Source organism: Ursus maritimus, unplaced genomic scaffold, assembly GCF_017311325.1.
Source record: "Ursus maritimus isolate PB19 unplaced genomic scaffold, ASM1731132v1 scaffold_20, whole genome shotgun sequence".
NCBI classification, from domain to species: Eukaryota; Metazoa; Chordata; class Mammalia; order Carnivora; family Ursidae; genus Ursus; species Ursus maritimus.
In genome coordinates, this window is record NW_024424453.1 from 39,144,110 (window position 1) to 39,164,794 (window position 20,685).

At 43.6% G+C, this 20,685-nt stretch overlaps 1 protein-coding gene and 1 pseudogene across 2 annotated transcripts in view; one reads left to right on the forward strand and one right to left on the reverse strand.

The window, feature by feature from the left end:
• Positions 1 to 732: 732 nt before the first annotated feature.
• LOC103679730 (ubiquitin-conjugating enzyme E2 E1) overlaps positions 733 to 20,685 on the forward strand; it is a 75,322-nt gene continuing 55,369 nt past the window's right edge. Inside the window, exons 1-3 of one of the 2 annotated variants that reach the window (XM_040636866.1) lie at positions 735 to 879; positions 2,023 to 2,207; positions 6,248 to 6,298. In XM_040636866.1, the coding sequence (XP_040492800.1) occupies positions 2,056 to 2,207; positions 6,248 to 6,298 (203 nt within the window). In that variant the 5' untranslated portion in view covers positions 735 to 879; positions 2,023 to 2,055. Of the gene's footprint in view, positions 880 to 2,022; positions 2,208 to 6,247; positions 6,299 to 20,685 lie in introns of both variants that reach the window. The other variant, XM_040636867.1, reaches the window with a different exon arrangement.
• LOC121104289 lies at positions 12,961 to 19,120 on the reverse strand (annotated as a pseudogene).

Genomic DNA, 20,685 nt, shown 5'->3' on the forward strand with positions numbered 1-20,685 from the left:
GAATCCTTTGTATCACTTTTATAAACCACCACCACTTTTTATAAAGCGACTAAAGAATCTAAAATTGTAAAATTGCACGTGCGTGAGCAGCAAACTCCTACTTTGAGATTTTTCTCACAGGCGTGCCTAAACCGACCTCTGCTCTTAGCAGGTAAATTGCCAGAGGGAGAAGCCAGTGTCAGCTCAAAGGGAAACCCTGTTGTGGGATTTCTTTTTTCCCCTTAAACTGATCACTTTTTAGGGGGAGTTTCCACTGCATTCTCTAGTCCAAAGTCCTTCCCACCAGATTACTACCTTTCCCACCAATTTGTCACCCCCCCTTTCCAAAAGCCCTTATTGGAAAGAACTTCCTCTCGTGACCGCCCTGTTCCATACAGTTCCTATCGCTCCCAGCGCCCCCCATCTCAGAACGGCTTCCCCTCTCCAGCCCAGGATCCAGGTCCCCAAACCACTTGAGAGAAAATTCCCACTCCTCGCCCCCTTCCCTGGCGTCCCGCGGCGGCGCTGGGGTGGGGGAGTGGGTGGGGAGGGGGCAGGGTTTCCCGGGGTCCCCGTGTCCTCCTCGCGCCCCCCTGGAGGTGTGCAGGGGGAGGGGAGCGCGGGTGGGTGGGACCGGGCCGGGTGGGGGAGGGGTGAGGGCGAGGAGGAGGAGGAGGAGGAGGAGGAGGAGGAGGAGGAGGGAGAGGAGGAGGAGGAGGAGGAGGAGGAGGAGTGTGTGTGCGAGCGTGTGTGGCTGGGGGAAGCCATTGCCTGTTTAATAGTTGCTGTTGCTGCACTTCCGCTTCTCTCCCAGCGAGAGAGAGACACGAGTGGCCAGGCCCAGCCGCAGCCGCAGCAGCAGCCGCCGCGGCGGCACGGAGGAGCCAGACACAAAGAGAGGTACGGGGATCCCCCCCGCCGCCCGCCGCCCCCCGGCCGCGTCGCCGGGCCTCGGGGACACCCCTCGCCGCCTCCCCTGACCCGCGCCTCCCGGACCGCCGGGCATGGGGCTGGGGGGGGGGCGGAGAGGGGCCGAGGAGCCCCGGGGTCCGGGGCCCGCCCGCGGGGGATGGGTAGGGACCCCGGGCCGCGTGGGGTGCAGGGGCCGCCCGCGTCGGGGGTGGGGGGGCATTGTGGCTCGAACTGTCAGCGCTGCCCCGGGAGCCCCCCACTGGCAGCTGAGGGGGCCGGGAGCGGGGGAGGGGGGAGGCGGGGGAGCCCCGTTTCCCCCCGGGGCGGGGGCCCGCGGGGATTAACCCCTCCGGGGCGGAAGGGCTCATTGTTATTCCTCTGCTGTGGAGGCCGACCCCCCCTCCTGCACCCTCGCCCCACCCCCACTAGGGGTGGCAGTCGGGCGTGTGCTCGGGACCCCCGCCCCAGCCGCGCAGTCCAGAGCCGGGCGGCCGAGCCACAGGCCTGCGGGGAGAGGCGTCGGGGCGCGGCGCTGGGGGGGCCTCGGGCCTGGTCGCCCCTGCCCCCCGCTGGCCTCTCCCTTCCCCCACCCGGGCACCCGCTCCCCCGCTCCCCGCCTCCGTCCCCCCGTTTCGGCTTCCTCTCTTACTCCTCTCCGCCCCTCCTCTCTTCCCAACCTCGCCAAACTCCACTCCTGGCCTCCGCTGTCTCGCACCGGTCACTGGTCCCCCGCGACCCCCGGAAAGCCGACTGAAACAGCCCCGAGGCCGGCACACCGCCGGGACCTTCCCTCTTTGCCCCGCCGAGGCGCTCCGCGCCCCCGCCCTGCTGTTCTCCGCCTGCTCGGCTTCTTCCCTCCCTGCCCCGAGGGGAGCCCCGGGGGGCGCGGGAGGGGCCGCTCGCTGTGCTCGGGATCATTTCCCCACGGCGTCCCCGACTTGGGGCCAAAACTAAATGAGACGCGTCGGATTTGCTAAAGCCTTAATGGGCCTGAAGACTTTGAAAAGCGAGTGGAGGGCGGTGGGCGGCCGGGTGCACCCCTGGCCAAAGCCCTCCTGACAGCACCCGAGTTCCTTATTTACACTGACTGCATGGTCTGTGTGTTTCTGTTTTGTTTCCCTCCCCCTGCAGGGGCTGTTTGCGGGGTGGGGTGGGGGGTTCGCTATGTCGGATGACGATTCGAGGGCCAGCACCAGCTCCTCCTCATCTTCGTCCTCCAACCAGCAAACCGAGAAAGAAACAAACACCCCCAAGAAGAAGGAGAGTAAAGTCAGCATGAGCAAAAACTCCAAACTCCTCTCTACCAGCGCCAAGAGGTACCGTCCTCCACCCCCAACCCCCTAGGCTTCCTATTTTCCGAACTGCCTCTTGCTGCATTTGGTCCGTCTTCCATTGAGGGTAGCTTGAATGCCCCTCATGGTTTGCGTGTTGTTAGAAATGAAAAAAGGGCCTTGAAAGCTTTAATTATTTTACTCTATTGCTTCTGGGGTTTTTTTCCCTTTTAGTCGTTGTCAACGTGCAGCTGTTGTGGCTTGCCTCTCTCATTTCTTGCTGAAGTTTGTAAGAATCCTCATTACTTTTAATAGTGACCCCCAAATCTGATTTCAAATTACTTGTCCTATTAATCACTAGCTTGTGACCCTTCTCAAGGCTGTCATCCCACTTAATTACTAATACCTGCCCAGACAACTCTATCAAAATGAATTCTATTACCATCTTGCTTCCTCCTCACCTGTTGCACTCTGATCTTTTTTGAGTGGAGCTTTTTCCACAAACTGCGTAAGGAATAACTAGTTAGTGGGGTAAAAAATTTAATAGATGAAAACAGCTGTTTTCAGATGGACTTAAAGAGATTCTTCTGATTTGGAGAGTTGAGGCAAATGAATTAGTAAATAGTGTAAAATGGGTATTCTAGGTTATTTGGGGGATTCTTTTTTTTTTCCTCTTTAAAAACTTCAATTTTGCCATATTTCAGGAAGACTCATTTTTTTCATGATACCTCTCATATGCTGTAAAAATTTTTGATTCTTTTTCCAAGCTGAATTCAAGCAGTGGCTCTTTTTCTTTACTGTTTTCCTCTTATGTGTCTGGAAGAACCTACTTTTTTTTTTTTTTAACCTTGAGCATCCTTCAGTAATATTCTGTGATCTCCATGACCCTTAAAATAATCTATAGCAGATTCCTGGGAACCCCTATGCCCTTTCATAAATCCTGCTGCTCTCAGGTGGACAGTCATTAAACTTTAAAGTGGCAAACCAGAAAGATAGTAAGGGGAATACAAATGGTGGGTTAAATAGGGGTATCTTTTTTAAAGAAACTTAAATTGAATGGAATATGAGTTTTTAGTCTCCACTGAGTAGTGAGCCTGGAACTCAGAGTGAAAGTTTGTTCTGTCATTCTCCCAGAAATTTGAAAAGTTGGTAAAGTGCTTTGGTGACCTAACCATGGAGGGATGAAAGAGTGACATTAGCTTATTTTAAATATTGTAGGGATTTAGAGTTAAATGGCAAGATGCCTTAGCAAGAGTCTTCTTATTTTTGGAGGGGTGGTTTGATGGCACCTCAGCTTCCCAGGAATCCACACAGGCCCTCATTGGTTAGTCCTGTGCTTGTTCTTCCAGAACTTGGCATCTCCCCTGCCCATATTGGACGGGGCTTTTCCTTAATCTCCTCAGCTCCCTACCCCTTCCCATCCCGACCTGCAGTTCCTGTGCTCCCTGATCCATGCTGGAACAGCTTTTGGCCTGACCTGTGTAAGGCAGGGTATTTGCTTTAGGTTATTAGTATTTTTTGTGCAGCAGGGTATCACTGGCGCACATGAATGTATTTGGCGGTAAAAGCACAGGTGTCAAGTATAAAATAGTCTCATTTGTGTCAGCAAATTACTGAGGGGGATTTTTCATTAGACACAATTTGTTTATGCTAAGGAAGTTTAAAAACTTATTTGGAAATTCCTGGGAAAGAGACAGTAGGTGTACAAAAAATGAAAGGTGGGAAGCTACAAGGGGTAATTTTACCTATAAAGTTAACATCACTTTTAGCTCCCTGAATATCTTGTTAAAAGAGTGGCTGTTAAGTGTTAAAGCAGAGCTAAGGTTAATAGTGTGGGCAAAAAATGGAGAGGGGCAGTGTATCCAGGAAAGAATAAGAAGGAAATTAATGTTAGTGGGACCCTGTTAAAGCTTCTCTGTGAAATACATTGACTTGGAAGCTGAGTGTTGCTGGTAGACTTGGAAGGGGCACATGTACCAGGAGGCAGAATAAAAAAGAAGCCTGAATGGGTAGATATAAAGTTACTTAACTACATATTGGAAAGTGGTTTCGTTTCTAGTCCATGGATAGAGGAAAAGCCCTGCATTGAGAGTGGTCTGGACAAGAATTATTCTGTGAAACGTATGTATGAGTTACTCTTTCAAATCTTTGTCAGTATTATGAAAACGGTGCAAATGTTAGTTGTAGAGATGAAGTACTTTTTAGGTATTAAAGTAACTACCTTTTCAGTAAATATAGTAGAGGTTGGATTGGCAAGAAATAAAGTCAGTTTTTTATATAAGTGGCCCTCAGGTGGAGGATATTTTTGCTTATGTACATAGGTCTTAAGGTACAGTCATTCTAACATGCAGATAAAGAATCAGGAAACCAGGATTCCAGACTTTTAGTTAACATACAATAATGAATCAAATAGCCCGGGTGTTTGGGAATGTCTCAGAACTGAAATGCTTATTGGTAGCAAAAGAATTTTAGCAGGACACAGATTAAGTCTATGTCCGTAAAGACTGTGAGTGGAACCCCTTTCTAAAGCTGACCAGATCTGTAGGGGACAGGAAGTGTCCTCCAATAGGAAGGTTTTAAGAAGTTCCCCAATAACCACCCTTAATTTCTCTTTACTTAACACATGGAAAAAAACAATGCCTTCTAAAACCTACTCCCCTTTGCATCTACCCAGCCTATCTTCGCACCCTCAGAGAACCTTTAGAAAGAGAAAAGGATCCATTGTGATTCTGATTGCCTTCAGAATGTGTGTGTGTGTGTGTGTGTGTGTGTGTGTGTGTAGTTTTTTACTACCGTGGTACCTCCGTGAGATTTTTTTAAGTTGTAACATAGCCCTTTAGGGTTTTATGTGGTAGGAGCAAGAAAGGTTATAAAAATAGAAGGCACCATTTAGTAATTGGAAGAGGCTTAAAGGCCTCAAACTTTGTGTTATTAATTGATGCTCTGAGCGCCTAGGTAAGCAGAAGACAAAGGCCAGGGCTTGGTGTGAACTGCCTGGTGGCGTCGGCCTAGGAGCGGGGGATGGGGCTCTTTGTGAAGTCGTGGGTTGGTGAGGAGACAGAAAACTGGACCGGGGGGGGTGGTGGTGTCCCGGGTTCTGTGCCCATGGTGGGACGGAGAAGGAGGAGGGGCAGTCCCAAGGGAATTTAGAGGATATCCAGGAAAAAGCAGGTCCGGAAAGGGGGGCCGAGAGTCCGAGCGCTGTCCGGGTCGGAAGCTGGGTGCACCTGTGCGGGACCGGCTGGGGCGGAAGGAGGTGTTGGCGCCCGTGGCTCCGCGCGCGGCGTGCGGGCTGGAGGTCCCGGGGCACGGTGGAGGCGAGCGGGGGAGTCGCCGAGCGTCCGGGCGCGGGCTCTCCCCACCCCTGGCCCGCAGCTTTACCCCCCGGGTTGGCGTGCGCCGCCCGAGTCGTCGGGCGCGCGGGCCGGGGGTGGGGAGCCCGGGCGTCCGAGCCCAGGGTCGGCTTTGCGGCCTGCGCCGCGCCGGCACCCCGAGGCGCCGGACAGGTCAGTCAGGGCCCGAGGGGCCTCGCGGGGAGCGGCCATGTTGGCTTCGTCACTGAGGACGCGGGGCGGCCTGGGGGGGGCGCCCTGCTGAGGCGGCCCGGAGGGCATCGGAGGTGCCAGGGGTGACCCGGGCGGAGACTGGGGGGCGCGCCCTTCCCACCCACGCGGCGGCTTGGGTTTCTCCGTCCAGGGGAGAAGACGTGCAGCGCAGAAGTGAATGTGTCCGGGCACATTCTAATGCAACTTAGGAAACGAGTCCGCAAGCGAGAAGCTTTACAATTATTTCCTAAATGGAAAACCCCGAGAAATACAACTGCCTTAGTGTGCGAGGCAAGACTGGAACCGAAACATTTTAGATATAACAAGAGACCCCGGACCGCCAGCTCACTGCCGGTGGGAAAAAAGTTTTTTTCTAAACTACGGACCTGAAGCTTTTGATGTGTAGTTTCCTTCTCCCTCAGTAGAACCCAGTTATCGTGGCAGGCAGTTAGGTTTATCTGCCAGACCTAAGCATTACCGGTGGGAGGCTACCAACGCCTTCATGTTTCTTGTGTTTCTCTCTCACTTCCCTGATTCCAGGATTCAGAAGGAACTGGCAGACATCACTTTAGACCCTCCACCTAACTGCAGGTGAGCTTCCTTTCACAATTTTTTCTTTTTAAAATTCTTCTAATCTTTATCTTGGGAGTTTTCTTTTTGTTATTAAAAACTTCTGCTTTGTTTCTTTCGTTAATGCTTATTTTGGTGTTAACAAGTTACAGCTGAAATTGATTAACATGGGAGTAATGTTTTGATGAGCCTCTGACAATTTCTGTGCTATGCTGAACAGAAGTGATGAATTTATCTGGCGTGGACCCTTTCACATATATAAAACAAAACGGTGAAGTGGATTTAAAGGTGTACACTTGCCTAGTCGTGGATTTTGGATATGTCATTAGAGATGATGTAAAACCTTTTCAGATACTCAGGTACATTTTGGTTTAGAAAATTGCTTTGCCGTCTTAATCTGTTACTCAAGCTCTCTGTTAAGCTAATAGAACATAGAGTTAAATCACAGAGGATTCTCAAATTTATTTCATTGTATATATAAATTTTGTGTTGGACTTTGGCAGATCAATTCTGGAAATGATTTGTGGCTTTGATAAGGTTTCGTTCTTTAAATTTTATAGATTTGAGCTCTTCCATAGGGGTGTTTTTTTCTCATAATTGCTTCAGACTGTATACATATGTATATACATTCAGTTTCAAAGCAATTTGATTCCAGCTGTTTGGAGCGTTTGCCAGTCACTATTTACAATAACTGTTGTGCTACTGTTGAGGCAAGGTGGAAGACTTGGATTGTATTAAGTCAACAGTGAAGTGAGGAAGGACTTAATATGTTGTAATAGAGCCATTTATTTAAAGGAGTTTAATTCCAATCTATTACTCCCATACTTTAAAAATTAGGTATAATATTTAAGCTAATTCTCAGTTCTCGGGATTAGTATTGCAGTGGGATGTGACATTTCAGAAGTGTTCTAAACTTAGAGATAGAAGTTACAAAGAGGAAAATACTCAGTGGCCATGCACAGAGTTTAAAACAAGCATGTGGAAATGAATATTCAAGTTGAAAAACTAAATGAAAAATTTTGTTTATTAACTGAACTTTCTAAGTATGGTTAATGGGTTAAATGGAAACTTTAATATTGCCATTTTGGTTACATAGGTTCTTACTGTTGGTCAGGTGTGGGATATTTGGTAAAATTTTGTCCTGTTTGTAAGGAAAGCCGTTGTAAGTTTGAAATGCTCTTAAATTATTGTTTTTAACTGAACCACTTAATTATTCTTAAGGATGTCTCTCATGGCGTTTAAGAATCTTTATACTATTGAGAAAGTGGATGTGACGTTTTACCTTTTTATTTTAGTGGAATTATTGTTCACATAGACGCCTATAGCTTCCCTCAATTGGTTGTGTTGAACCCTTGGGCCTTCCCCATAGTGGATGCGTGCTGTGCAGTTACTGCTCCTGTTTGGTATCCTGTCTCTTCCAGTGTGCCTCTTGTGAGTTCAGACTTTAGCTGATGAAATTACAAAGTTTTTAAAGCATGTTTCAAAACTAATAACATTTATCAAGACCTAATGGTTTTCTTGGAAATATGTGCAATCAACTTTAAAATTGTAAACACTTTGAAGGTTTTCATGGGATTAGTAACTTTTAAAAAATAGGAAAAGTACACTTCAGTTTCACACCATTTGAGCTGAGTTCATGTGTGAGAGATTTGTGCTGCTGAACATGTAGAACTTTCATCCTTGGAAAACCCTCCTAATTACCCCTTCAGTGTGAAACCTGTCAGTGTTAAGGGTGCTCGCGTGAAGCACCGAACTGGATGGCTATTGGGTGGTTGGTTGTGGGGAGACAAACTGCGACGTACTTAAACATTTTGAAAAAAAATTCCTTGACTTGCAGAGAAAACAGTAGGCATGCATCTTTAATTTGCAAGAGAACGTATATTATGGTGAGTTTTAAGAACAAAGACTGCTTTATTTTCTGAAAAGATTTTTCAGTATGGCTGCTTAGGTAGTATGAATTACATTTTCTGCTTTGTGCTGGCTTACTAGCGTTCCTGACTAAATGTCATACAGTAGTCCCAATATTCAGCTAACTTAAACAAATTTGGTTTTGTGTTTTTGTGTTGGTACCTTATGGGATTGAATTATTCAATATTTTAATGTACATTATTTGAGATGGAAGAGGATAATTGGGGGATACTTTTTGAAGTTAAAAATGTATGGATTAAATGACTTATTGAATGTGTGCATGTTTATTTTTAGTAAATTTTTCTGATGTTACTTAGCGTGAGAGCTCCATAGCTTGGTCCTTCCGAAATTGTAATTTCATCAACTATAAATTCAATTTTGAATGAGTTAAACAATTGACTTTGAATTAACATATCTTATGTATTAATCTTTTAGGACTGCCTTTTTTCAATCCGTATTCAGCCTGTAGTTTTAAATTTAAACGTGTTACTTTATTAAAATATAGCAATTGGCACAAAGTAACCTCTCAATACATGGTTGATTATTGCAGATCAGTGGAAGAATGGCTTCTCTTGAAGGTGCACTGCTTGCATTCCAGTAATTTTAGCACTTTACTTGGCAAACTTCAAAGTTACTGAACTTAAACTTGTGTGAAGTGCAGTTGCTAAATATGTTATAATGTGTGAGCACATAAAGTTAAATCCTCAATGTTGAATATTGTGTTGAGTAGATTTTTTTTTTTAAAGAACAGTGTGAATATTATATTCAGTGACCAGGTCAGAAGTTTTCTAAGTGAATATTTTATAATTTTTTTATATTGCCACATAAATCAGATTCTTCGGTATCTATTTGGTTGTATGTATATATGCAGATGAAATAATAATCTCCCAAGGCATGTACTGTGCAGTTGGTTAGATTCTCCTTGCATTTTGGCTGTTTAGGAGAAAAACCAGTGTCGTAACTGCTGTAATGATTTCCTAAAGCATGCCCTATCCTGGATTGTAAGATTATGCCTTTTATTTATTTAACTTTTTAAAAGATTTTATTTAAATTTATGCTTTTTAGATAGCTGATGAACTCTGGGCCACTGGAATCAGTTTTGCACCTGTTATTTATAGCCTGTGGCTCAAGCTTTGCTAAATTGACTAGTTATAGCTGTGTAACTGATCTGTAGACATAAGTGTCTGTAGACAGTAAGTATGTTTGTATGTAATGGATGACATTTTCCCAAGTCCTTTAAACTTCAGAATTTACTTAAGGAAATACTGGTATTTTGAGTAAACTATTCATACAACTTGAAACCTAAAAATTCAGATTTTTTTGGAGCTACTATTTTAGGATAAAATGTCTTGAGAAGTCATTACACGTTTCAAGCACGGTGGAGAATAATAAAAATAAATTCTTGTTTTATATGACTGTATTATATTTGACGATTATTTTTGTGTTTTTTAAATATGTAAACTCAACTAAGTAGATGCGTTTTATTTTTCTGTAAGAACTATGTAATGAGATACAGTTGGTTTTAAAGCTTTACAGCTAAATCTTACCTTTTTTTTTTTTTTTAAGATTTATTTATTTGAGAGAGAGCGCGTGTGCAAGTGTGAGCTGGGTAGGGGGGCAGGGAGGGAGAGAATCTCAAGCAGACTCCCTGCTGAATTCAGAGCTGGACATTGGGCTTGATCCTACCACCCCGAGATCATGACCTGAGCCAAACACTATCAAGAGTTGGATGTTCAACCGACTGAGGCACCCACGCGCCCCAGCTAAATCTTACCTTTTTAAAGATAATTTAAAGGCTAAAGTGAAGAGCATTGTAATGTAATACATTTGTTGAAGAAATTAAAAAAATTTTTTTAACCTTTTTCTCGTTTACTAAAAGGGCCGACCATCTGACTGGCCGATCTCATAGTATTGTAAAATTCGAGTTTTCTGTATGTGTTAGATGTTATTATTAGTTACCCATTTAGCTCCTCTTAATAGCTCATATATTTTTTTTTACGAACATTGCCTCTTATTGTATTTTAAATACAATTTTAAACCAGTATACAATAATCTGAAAGAATGTTTTTGAAAAGGTGAGATGTAGAAGCTGTGCTCTAAGAAATGGAAAATCCCCCCATGATCTTTTCTGATCTTGCTCCTTTGCACAGAGACGCTCCTGATTTGGAGCGAATTTGTGCTTTGTGTGTATCCTTTCAGATAGTTTCTGTGAATGTACATTGTTGTATTTTTCTGGTTTTATAAAATCTGGAATTGGTGGTAATGAGATGTCAATTTAGAAATCCCAGGCTGCTAACCTTGGAAGGAAAAGAGATCCTTTCCTTGCAGTGGTAAAGGCTTATACATCTTGTCCAAGTTTAGCTTGCTTCAAATGGTTGTTTGGGTATAAGAAATGGGTTCGACAGAAGTTCTTTATAAAATCCTGTATCTCACCTGAAAAAATCCTTTTTATGTGTTTTTCATCCACCTGATGTTACTAAATGCATTAAAGATACAAACGTGACTTCAGCATCTGAGCGATGTTGAGTTTCATAATAATTTTCATTTGGAGAGTTACCAGTGCAGTGTGCTTGCCTTTATGTGTGTAGAGGCAGTGTTGAAAAACAGCAAGAACCAGGAGACTGGAGTGTCAACACAATCAAAGTAGCCCCCAAACGAGGGTCAAGTTCCTGGAAATTAGATCATCACCTAGAGCCTGAGTGGGTAGGAAGGAAGGAAATCTATCCAGAAGTGAATTGCTTACTAAATGAGGAACTCATGTGACTGTTTTGTTTACCAAAAGACCATGTGTCTGGATTGTAAAACTATACTGATATTGTTCCTCAGAAAGCTAAACGGAATTACCATATGACCCAGCAGTTACACTCCTAGGTATATACCCGAAAGGATTGAAAACAGGGAGTCGAACAGATTCTTGTCAGTGTTCATAGCTGTTCATAATAGCCCCAGAGGAAACGATCCAAGTGTCTTATCCATCAACAGATGAGTGAATAAACAAAATGTGGTATTTAAATGGAATATTATTTAGCCATGAAAGGGAATGAAGTCCTGCTACATGCTACAGTATGAATAAATCTTGAAAATGTTACACTAAGTAAAATAAGCAGAAGGACATAGAAGGACAAATATTGTGATTCCAATTGCATGAAATACCTAGAATGGGTAAATTCATAGAGACAGGATTAGAGGTTTTCAGGGCTGGGGGGAGAGGAGAATGGGGGGAGTTATTTCTTAATGGGTACAGAGTTTCTGTTTGGGGTTTAAATTTTGGAAATAGTGGTGATGTTTGCACAACATTGTGAATGTCATAGAATTTTACATTTAAAAATGGTAAAAATGGCAAATTTTACATATTTTTCCACAAAAAAAGAGTCAAGAAAATCCCTATACCATTGTTATTGTTTTTTTAAAGACTTTTTTTTTTTTTTTAATCTGAGAGAGAGAAAGAGAGCGCGCACGCAAGATCTCTCCAGCACACAAGTGGATGGGGGCAGAGGGGGAGGGAGAAGCAGGCTCCCTGATGAGCCAGGAGCCCTATTCAGGGCTTGATCTCAGGCCCTGGAGACCATGACTTGAGCTGAAGGCAGACGTTTAACTGACTGAGCCACCCAGGCCCCCCCGCCCCCCACCCCTGCTGTTGTTTAAATGTTAACAGTATTTTGAGGAAAGATTCTTAGAGTTTACAAAGCCACAATTCACAGTTTCTATGGATTATTGTAAAGGATACTAATATTAAATTGTCACAAACCTAAAGTCCCTGTTATACATGAAAACTGACTGCCTTAAAGGAGTTCATTGTCCAGTAAGGGTGGTAAAGAAATATATGTACAGATCTTGCATAGTACTTGGAAACATGAATATTATTTGAAAAGTAGTAAATGCACATTACATTGTTATGAAGGTTCAGAGCAGTGAGAGATTGCTTTGACCTGGGTGTAAGGAGTAGTGTCTAGAGCACTTAGATATCTGGGAGAGCTTCCTGGAGGAAATGAGAAGTGAAGTGGGAAGAGTAAGAGACATCTCTGTAGAGGCACTATTAGGTAAGAGTGAATAAACCTATGGTTGGAGTGGGAGAATAAGCAGTAAGAGGTAAAGGTGGTGTTCTTCAGTGTCAGGCTGAGGCTTTGAATTTCATTATATAGTTATTGGAGAATCATTGAAACCCTTTTGGGCTGGAAGTCTAATCCAGTTAGAACTGAGTATCTGGGTAGAGACAAAGTAAGGGTTGGGTGGAGTTTGGTGGGAAGCAGGAGATTTGGAGAGAGCTGCAGTAGTCCAGGCAGGAGGCCAGGTGGGCCCTGGGGATAGGTGGCAACCATCAAAGTGGAGAGGAGAGAGAGGTGGAAAGCAGTGGAATCTAGAGAACTTGGCCACTGATTTAGAGATGTAGGACTTGAAAGGACTCAGAGGTTCTTTGGGTATTGGGGAATATGGTAGTGCCATTAACAGAAGTCAGTAAGGCAGGAAGAGGAACTAGTTTGAGGGAGCAGGGAGCAGAGGGATTAGATGGATCCTCTTTCCAAGGTTTAATTAATTGTTTTGTTGACCATATACAGTGCTTAACATGTCTTTGCCGCATAGTAGGCTCTCAGTAAATATTTGTAGGCTTTTTGTTTGTTTGTTTGTTTTTGAGGGAGACTGGGAGGGAGGGAGGGAGGGAGGGAGAGTGAACATGTGTGTGTGGGAGGGGGCAGAGGGAAAAGGAGAAGCAGACTCTCCACTGAGCGGGGAGCCCAGTGCAGGGCTCTATCCCAGGACCCTGAGATCATGACCTGAACCGAAGTCAGACGCTTAACCAACCAAGCCACCCAGGCGCCCCAATATTTGCAGTTTGATTACATATTTAAGTTTATTGTTAATCAGTCATTGAACTCTACATCTACCTAATCTGACTTTAGATTAGACAGATGGATTATAAACTCCTTAAACGGCAGGGACCATGACTTTTCTCCTTGATTCTGATCCTACATGTTGTCCCCCCTAACTTTTTTAGTTTGAAGAACTTCAAAGCTACAGAAAAGTTGAAATGACATGCATCCTTCACTCTAATCAGCTGTTAAAATTTTGCCATATATAATACATATTCAAGGAATTGCTATATGGTCATGACTTTTTTCTTGAAAAATATGCAAGTGATTATGGATTGCTTTGTCTCTTATCTCTATATTTATTTTGTGGGACCATTTGAAAGTGTGCTGCAGGCATCGTGACACTGTGTTTAGGGTACACGCATTGAATCTGAGGTGGGCTGGCAGGGGTGCTGAGACTGGAACTGGCTTTTGGGGAGGTACACATTAGATTTAAAAGTTTAGATGATGGTTGAAGTACTCCTAATCTCCAAGGGGAAGAGGTGAATTGAGAATTGTGCTCTGAAAGATGTCTACATAGGAATGATGGGGGAAATAACAAGGACCTGGAGAAAAAAAGTAGGAGAGCTGTGAGCCTTATGGGAGGTCAAAGAAATTTTTTCGTTGACCTTTAAAGTGTAGAATTAAGAGTGTGGTCTGTAGGCTGAGAGAAAGAAGCAAGTAGGAAGAAAAGTGAAAATGCGAGGGAGGGAGATACCGTAATGTTTTTAAAACACACTTTTAGAGAAGGTGATAGAATACGGAACTGAGGTCATAAGTGGAGAGTGTATATTTAGAAAGGCTGGAAGCCTGGAACTTTATGATGGAGTGACAGTTTCTAAAGGGTTGGAAGGATTTTTCGTCCTTGAGTAACACTCCAGCTACTTGTATAGAACAAAAAGAAGCAGCTATTTGGTTCTGTCCCCAGTGCTCTTTGGTTTGTTCTTTCTGGGTAGATTTTAAGTTCCTTGAGAGCAGGGATTACGTCTTTGCCGTCCCTACCTTCTCCAAGAAAGAGAAGATAAGCAATACATATTTGTTAAATTAAAACACAGACACAAAAACCTAATTTGAGTCTGATGGCTTAATGGAATGTCTTCATTACCCTCTTCAGAAAATAATGGAAAGAGCTGGGGAAATTGCTGTCACATTTTACAGCTGTCTGTTGCTGGCAGTCTTTCTGACTTGGCACCCAAGCAGTTTTGGCAATTTTCACCTTCTGGGAATCACAGAGTAGCTCTGGACTGCAGTGTGATGCAAAAGACGGGATCAGTGCTTTGGGCTAGATTGAGAAGATGTATGAAGAAAATACCAGTACCTTTGATTACCGTGTTTTGACTTGATAAGATTACTGTTTGCCAACAAGTGAGCGTGGGTTTAGGGGTGCTAAGTAAATTGGACTTCCTAGCGATGTTCCCCCAAGTCCTAAAGCTATTCCAGATAGTCAGTTACGTTATAGATGCTGGCACCCGCCTGAGACATCTGACACATTCCCCATCATCAGTGGAGTGAAACAGGGTTTCATAATAAGCCCATTCTTATTCAGCCTCTTATGCAGTCATGCTGTAAAGTGAAACAAAAGACCTAGTAACTGGTGTCAGAATATGCCTCTAATCCTCTGGGAAACTTCCTACTCTATAGGCTAAGAAGCTCATCAGAGCTCTTCGCTGGAAAATTGTAATCCAGGAATTGCTGTATGCTCCTGGCTTTTTTCTTGAAACCTGTATGCAAGTGATGATGGATTGCTTTGTAGAGTCTGCTGCACCGCACAGGTGGTAAACCTGTGGAAGGCCAAGGTAATGTCTCAGCCCAGTCAGGAAAGTCCTAGGAAGCCAGCAGTTTTCTTCTTTTTTTTTCCCCCAACAGTTTTCATGTGCAGAATGTAATTGAAAGTTGTCACTGGGTTTTGTTACCTGGGGCAGCATACTGTTCACTAATACGTCAGTTAACAAAGTAGTCAACAACTGAATTCTGTCTGCTTTCTAAAGATCCTGACTATGACAAAGGGCAAGGCCAGGCCAAAATAAAGGCACTGTATTATCAAGCTCTTAAATAGCGTTTAACATTGCATTTGCCACAGCTGTCACATCTGACTGGATTCTAGTACTGAGTTGTGTCAGAATTAAATTTTAAATATTAATAATTAATGGAGAGTCTCAGTAGGATCTATTAGCATTGAAATGATGATCATTATGTGTAATAACAGGACATTGGGTGTTTGTATCTATTTAATTAATGGATGGAAAATTGATGTGGGATGGATCCTAATAAGTTCTGTAGAAAAAGGCATAGAAGCACATTTTCAAATAGCAATAGATAGAGCAGTTTGAAGGATTTTACTTAGAGAAAAGTTTTAGGGGTCCCTGGGTGGCTGTCGGTTAAGCGTCTGACTTCTGCTCCGGTCATCATCTCAGTGTCCTGGGATTGAGCCCCTTGATGGGCTCAATGTTCAGCAGGGAGTCCACTTCTCTCTCTCCCTCTCAAATAATTAAAATCTTAAAAAAAAAAAAAAAAAAGGTTTTAGGTAGACAACAGCTCAGAAATTCAGGGTTATAATCAGGAAAAATGTACAAGAGTGACAAAAGTGTAAGTAAATCAGATCATATTCATTTGAAATATGCGAGTCCTCTGTGTGCTACTCAGGTGACTAAAACAGATCTGGCCTGTGGCTTGTGGAACTTGAATTTCATTTTATTTACTTATTTTTAAATGGCTTTCTTTAACATACAAGAAACACATGAGACACAAATCCCAAGAAAGTGCTCAGTCCCTGAGTTGGTAGTTTAGGGGGAGTTGATGAAACGAGCCTTTCTAGTCTCCCAGGGAAAGAAGGGGTTGAGAGGACACAGTATCACAAGGTCTCTGGTGAACTCAGCACTGGGGCCACTCATGGCCTAGTTCTCTACCAAGTTTGGGAAGTACTGATTTTCCTTGTCCTGGTCCTGGCCCTGCTCCCACATCAGCCTCCAGTTTTCAGAAGTCATCCAGTTCCCAGAATGTCTGCTTCCTTTAGCTCCCTGGCATTTTCACTGAGGGGAGAAGGCCGCTTACCCTGTTATGGTGTGGGAGTTCTGGGGGAGTTGTCATCCTACAGGATGGTAAAGAGAGCTCTCCCTACCACCTTGCCATTTACTTACCATCCATCTTTGTGCTGAGAACCTGAAGGTTCTCGTAAGGGCTTGTCTGAGCCCTGGCTAGTCACGGGAGTTTCTGAGGGCTGTCCTGCTTCGTCCTTGGAGAACACCTGCTTGAAGGGAAGCTCAGTCTGGCTCCAGGGTGGCATCTGGTTCTCAAGGGAAAACTAGGTACCCAGAGGCATGTCCAGTTCAGAAGATGAAGTCGCCTTTAAGGGCATAACAGGCTCGGGGGGGAAGATTCGATATGGAGCCTTCTGTCTCAAATACTTCACTCAGCTGATTGACCAGTGGGCTTGGGGGCTCTCTACTGCTGGTCTTCATAGGTGTTATGCAGTGCTAAGGGCAGAAGAGGTAGGGTCTTGGATCTGATTGGGACCTTCCAGCTGCTCCCCTGCTGGTAGGTTTGGCTGAGGAGGGCTCTCCACCGAGATGGGAGTGTGCCAGATGCTGGCTCTAGGTAAACGGGGTTCCACCACTTGGGCCAGAAGCTTGTGCAGTGAAGGCTGTGCTGGAGTGACTGCGGTGCTCTTGGCCGAGCCTATCTCAACCAGGAGGAATCAGGTGGGGCAGGGCCCAGCCTGGGGCAAGGAGAAGATGCCTGGTCCCAATTCCTCTTTTGGGTGCACAGCAGCTCGAGCCTCAACTCCCCATGCTGAGTTTCAAACCTCCCTGAAACTTGAATTCTAGTAGGCAATACAGACAGTAACCAGGTAGAAGGTTAGGTAATGACAAGTTGTGTCAGCTAGTAAGAGAGAAATTAACAGTGCAGTGATGGAGAGTAATTGGGGTAGGGAAGTTACTTGGAGAAGGCTTAAAGAGACATTAGGCAAAGACCTGACAGATGAGAAGAAAGGAGAAAGCCTTGTGAAAAGTATGCGAAGAACATGGCGGACTGAGAGAAGCACAGACACAGAGGCCATGAGGTGGGGAGTACCGTGTGATGCAGAATCAATCATGTAAACCGAGGTAGAATTTGGATTTCATTCTAAGAACAGTGGAAAGCCGTTCGAGGTTTTGAAGCAAGGAAGTGACATTATTTCAGTAGTGATTTAAAAGTCTTTTCCTGCCTTCCTTGCTATGTGGAAGATAGCTGGGAGGAAGGCACGAGTAGAAGAGGGGAGACCAGAAAGAAGGGTATTGCTCTATTCCAAGCAGTGGTAATAGCAGTTAGGATTAAGATGGTGGCAGTGGAGATGGGGTTAGAACACCTGTACCTGTTGATGAATTGCATGTGGGATGTGAGAAAAAGGACCAAGAATGGCTCCGAGTTTCCGTGGTCTTAGCAACTTAGGTAGCCAATAGCCATGTTTTACTGATAGGAACAAGACTGGAATAGGACCACTGTGTGTATGTGTTTGGGGATGAGGGCACCATAGAAAATGAGTCCTTTGTGGATATGGTAGGCTTTATTTTTTATTTATTTTTCTATATTTTTTAAAGATTTTATTAATTTGACAGAGCACAAGCAGGGGGAGCGGCAGACAGAAGGAGAGAGAAGCAGGCTCCCTGCTGAGCGAGGAGCCGACCTGGGACATGGGGCTCTATCCCGGGATCGTGACCTAAACCGAAGGCAGACAATCGACTGAGGCACCCAGGCGCCCCATGTTAAGCTTTAGATAGATACCAATGAGGCATCCAAATGAAGGTGTCAGAAGAAAATAGAAGTTAGATACAGGTAAATGGAGCTCAGAGAAATATTTTAGACTCAAGTTATACTAATAAGCTTGAGATACATATACATTTGGGAGACGTCAGTATACAGAGGCTCTTGTCTGGGGAATCCCTCAAGCTCATCCAGAGAGGAAAGGTGTAGTGAGAAGAGGTACCAGGATGCAGACTTGAACCTCTAGTTTAAAGGTTGTATAGTCTGAAGGAGAAGCCAGCAAAGGGGACTGAGAGATAGAAGGAAAATCAAGAGAGTAATGTCAGAAAGCAAGTGGAAAGCGTTTTCAGGTAGAGTGGTCATGAGTGCTGAGGTCAGGAAAGACGAGCAAGTAACCACTGGATTTTACAGATCTAATGTAGAAGAGGTGATGGAAAAGGGGATGATTTCAAGAAGGAAAAGATGTTTGTGTTACTCTGCCCAATTAGAAGATTTCATTGTCTTTATCCAGAGGAGGTGACGTAGTATTATCAGATTTTTACACTTTAGGGCAGAACTTCTTAACATTGTGTAATTATTTTTGGGGGGGGAGGTGTCTCTTTTTAGTGGATTCTCAAAGGATTTTTGGAGGGTTTCCTCCTCCCCTGCCCCACTTTAGAAAAAATTAACTTCTTTACTAGATTCAAGTGCTTTGTGATTTTTATGGTTAACATTGTAGTGTGGATATCATGTGTAAATAGTGCTGGGTTCACATAGCACATCTTGATGAATCTCTTTAGCAGGGCTTATTTTGTAAATACTAGGGAGTGAATAAATTGGAAAATCTGTAAATTGCTGCTGCCATCCTTAATTTTTTTTTTACATGCTTTGATTTGCATTGATCTTTTTTTACTTTTCACACAAACTTGTAGATGAGAATGGGTGGATATATGTGTTTATTTTTAATACAGTGTAAATTATTTATCATATTCAATTTTTTTCATCCTTTTAAGATTGGGTATTACGTTGAAGCTTAACGTTGAACTGACCTGGAGCTCTTAAAGCATCATCATACAGGCATCATCTTTCTAATCATCTACCAGTCACACTTTATTGTTTCATATTATCCAGGTACTCCTGGTCCTGTTAACGTGATAATTAAGATTGTCCCTTTTTCTGAGATTGGTCTTCTCAAGACACATACTTGTAAATTACACAAGTAAGCCAGGGGACAGTAGGACACTTAGAGTCATTGTTGAATGTGGGTAATAGTTTCATATAAGAAAATGTTGCATGATGCAAATGTTTGTCGTAGTATTTTAAAAAGATTTTATTTATTTGAGAGAGAGAAAGAGAGAGGGAGAACGAGCAGGTAGAAGGGCAGAGGGAGAAGCAGACTCCCTGCGAATCAGGGAGCCCAATGTGGGACTTGATCCCAGGAAAAGGGATCATGACTTGAGCCGAAGGCAGACGCTCAACCGACTAAGCCACCCAGGTGCCCTCAGTCGGGTACTTTACAACATTTTTAGTCTCAAAAGCATGGTATAGTTCATTGATATTAATTTTGTTTAAAGGTGGGTTCTTTGGATTATGATGGATATTTTTCACATTTTCAAATCATTAAAGGTTATCTTCTAGTATACCTTTATAGTAAATGAGTATTTGGAGGAGAAATTATTTATGGTATCTCTTATTCAAATAACTGACAAATTTCTAAATTAAAATGGATGACATAGAAACATGGTTTTTATTTTTTTTTTTTGTTTTTTTTCTTGAGTAAACAAATTGATATAATAAAGGTTGATTATGTTTTATGGAACTCTTAGTACATCAGAATATCCTGTGGAGCGTGATCAAGTGCTATTCACTGCTAGGCAATACTAGATGTGAAAGTTGGCTAATAGCATATGTAAAAGGAAGAGTTTAATTGCAGAGTTTTTTAAATTTAAATTCAGTTAATTAACATATAGTGTATTATTGGTTTCAGAGGTAGAGGTCAGTGATTCATCAGTCTTACACATATCAGTGCTCATTATATCGCATGCCCTCCTTAATGTCTATCACCCAGTTACCCTATCCCCCCACCCCCTTCCCCTCCAGCAGCCCTCAGTTTGTTTCCTATGATTAAGAGTCTCTTACAGTTTGCCTCCCTCTCTGATTTCGTCGTTTTATTTTTTCCTCTCTTCCTCTATGATCCTCTGTTTTGTTTCTTAAATTCCATGTATGAGTGAGATCATATAATTGTCTTTCTCTGATTGACTTATTTCGCTTAGCATAATACCCTCTAGTTCCATCCACGTCATTGCAAATGGAAGATTTCTTTTTTTTTTTGATGGCTGAGTAGAATTCCTCTGTGTGTGTGTGTGTGTGTGTGTGTGTGTGTGTGTGAGACCACATCACATGTTCTTTATCCATTCATCTTTTGAAGGACATCTGGGCTGTTTCCATGGTTTGGCTATTGTGGACATTGCTGCTATAAACATTGGGGTGCTGCTGCCCCTTCAGATCACTACATTTGTATCTTTGGGGTAAATACCCAATAGTGCAATTGCTGGGTCATAGGGTAGTTCCATTTTCAACTTTCTGAGGAACCTCCATACTGTTTTCCAGAGTAGCTGCACCAGCTTGCATTCCCACCAACAGTGTAAGAGGATTCCCCTTTCTCCAAATCCTCGCAACATCTGTCATTTCCTGACTTGTTAATTTTAGCCATTCTGATTGGTGTGAGGTGGTATCTCATTGTGGTTTTGATTTGTGTTTCCCTGATGCCAAGTGATGTGGAGTATTTTTTCATGTGTCTTTTGGCCATTTGTATGAGACATGGTTTTTATTTGTATAATACGAAGCTTCGGGCTCAGATCGTGGTGCTGGAGGTCACTGGGTGAGATGAAGGCAGCCAGATTGTCCTGCTTGGGTAAGTTAGTGACTCAGACT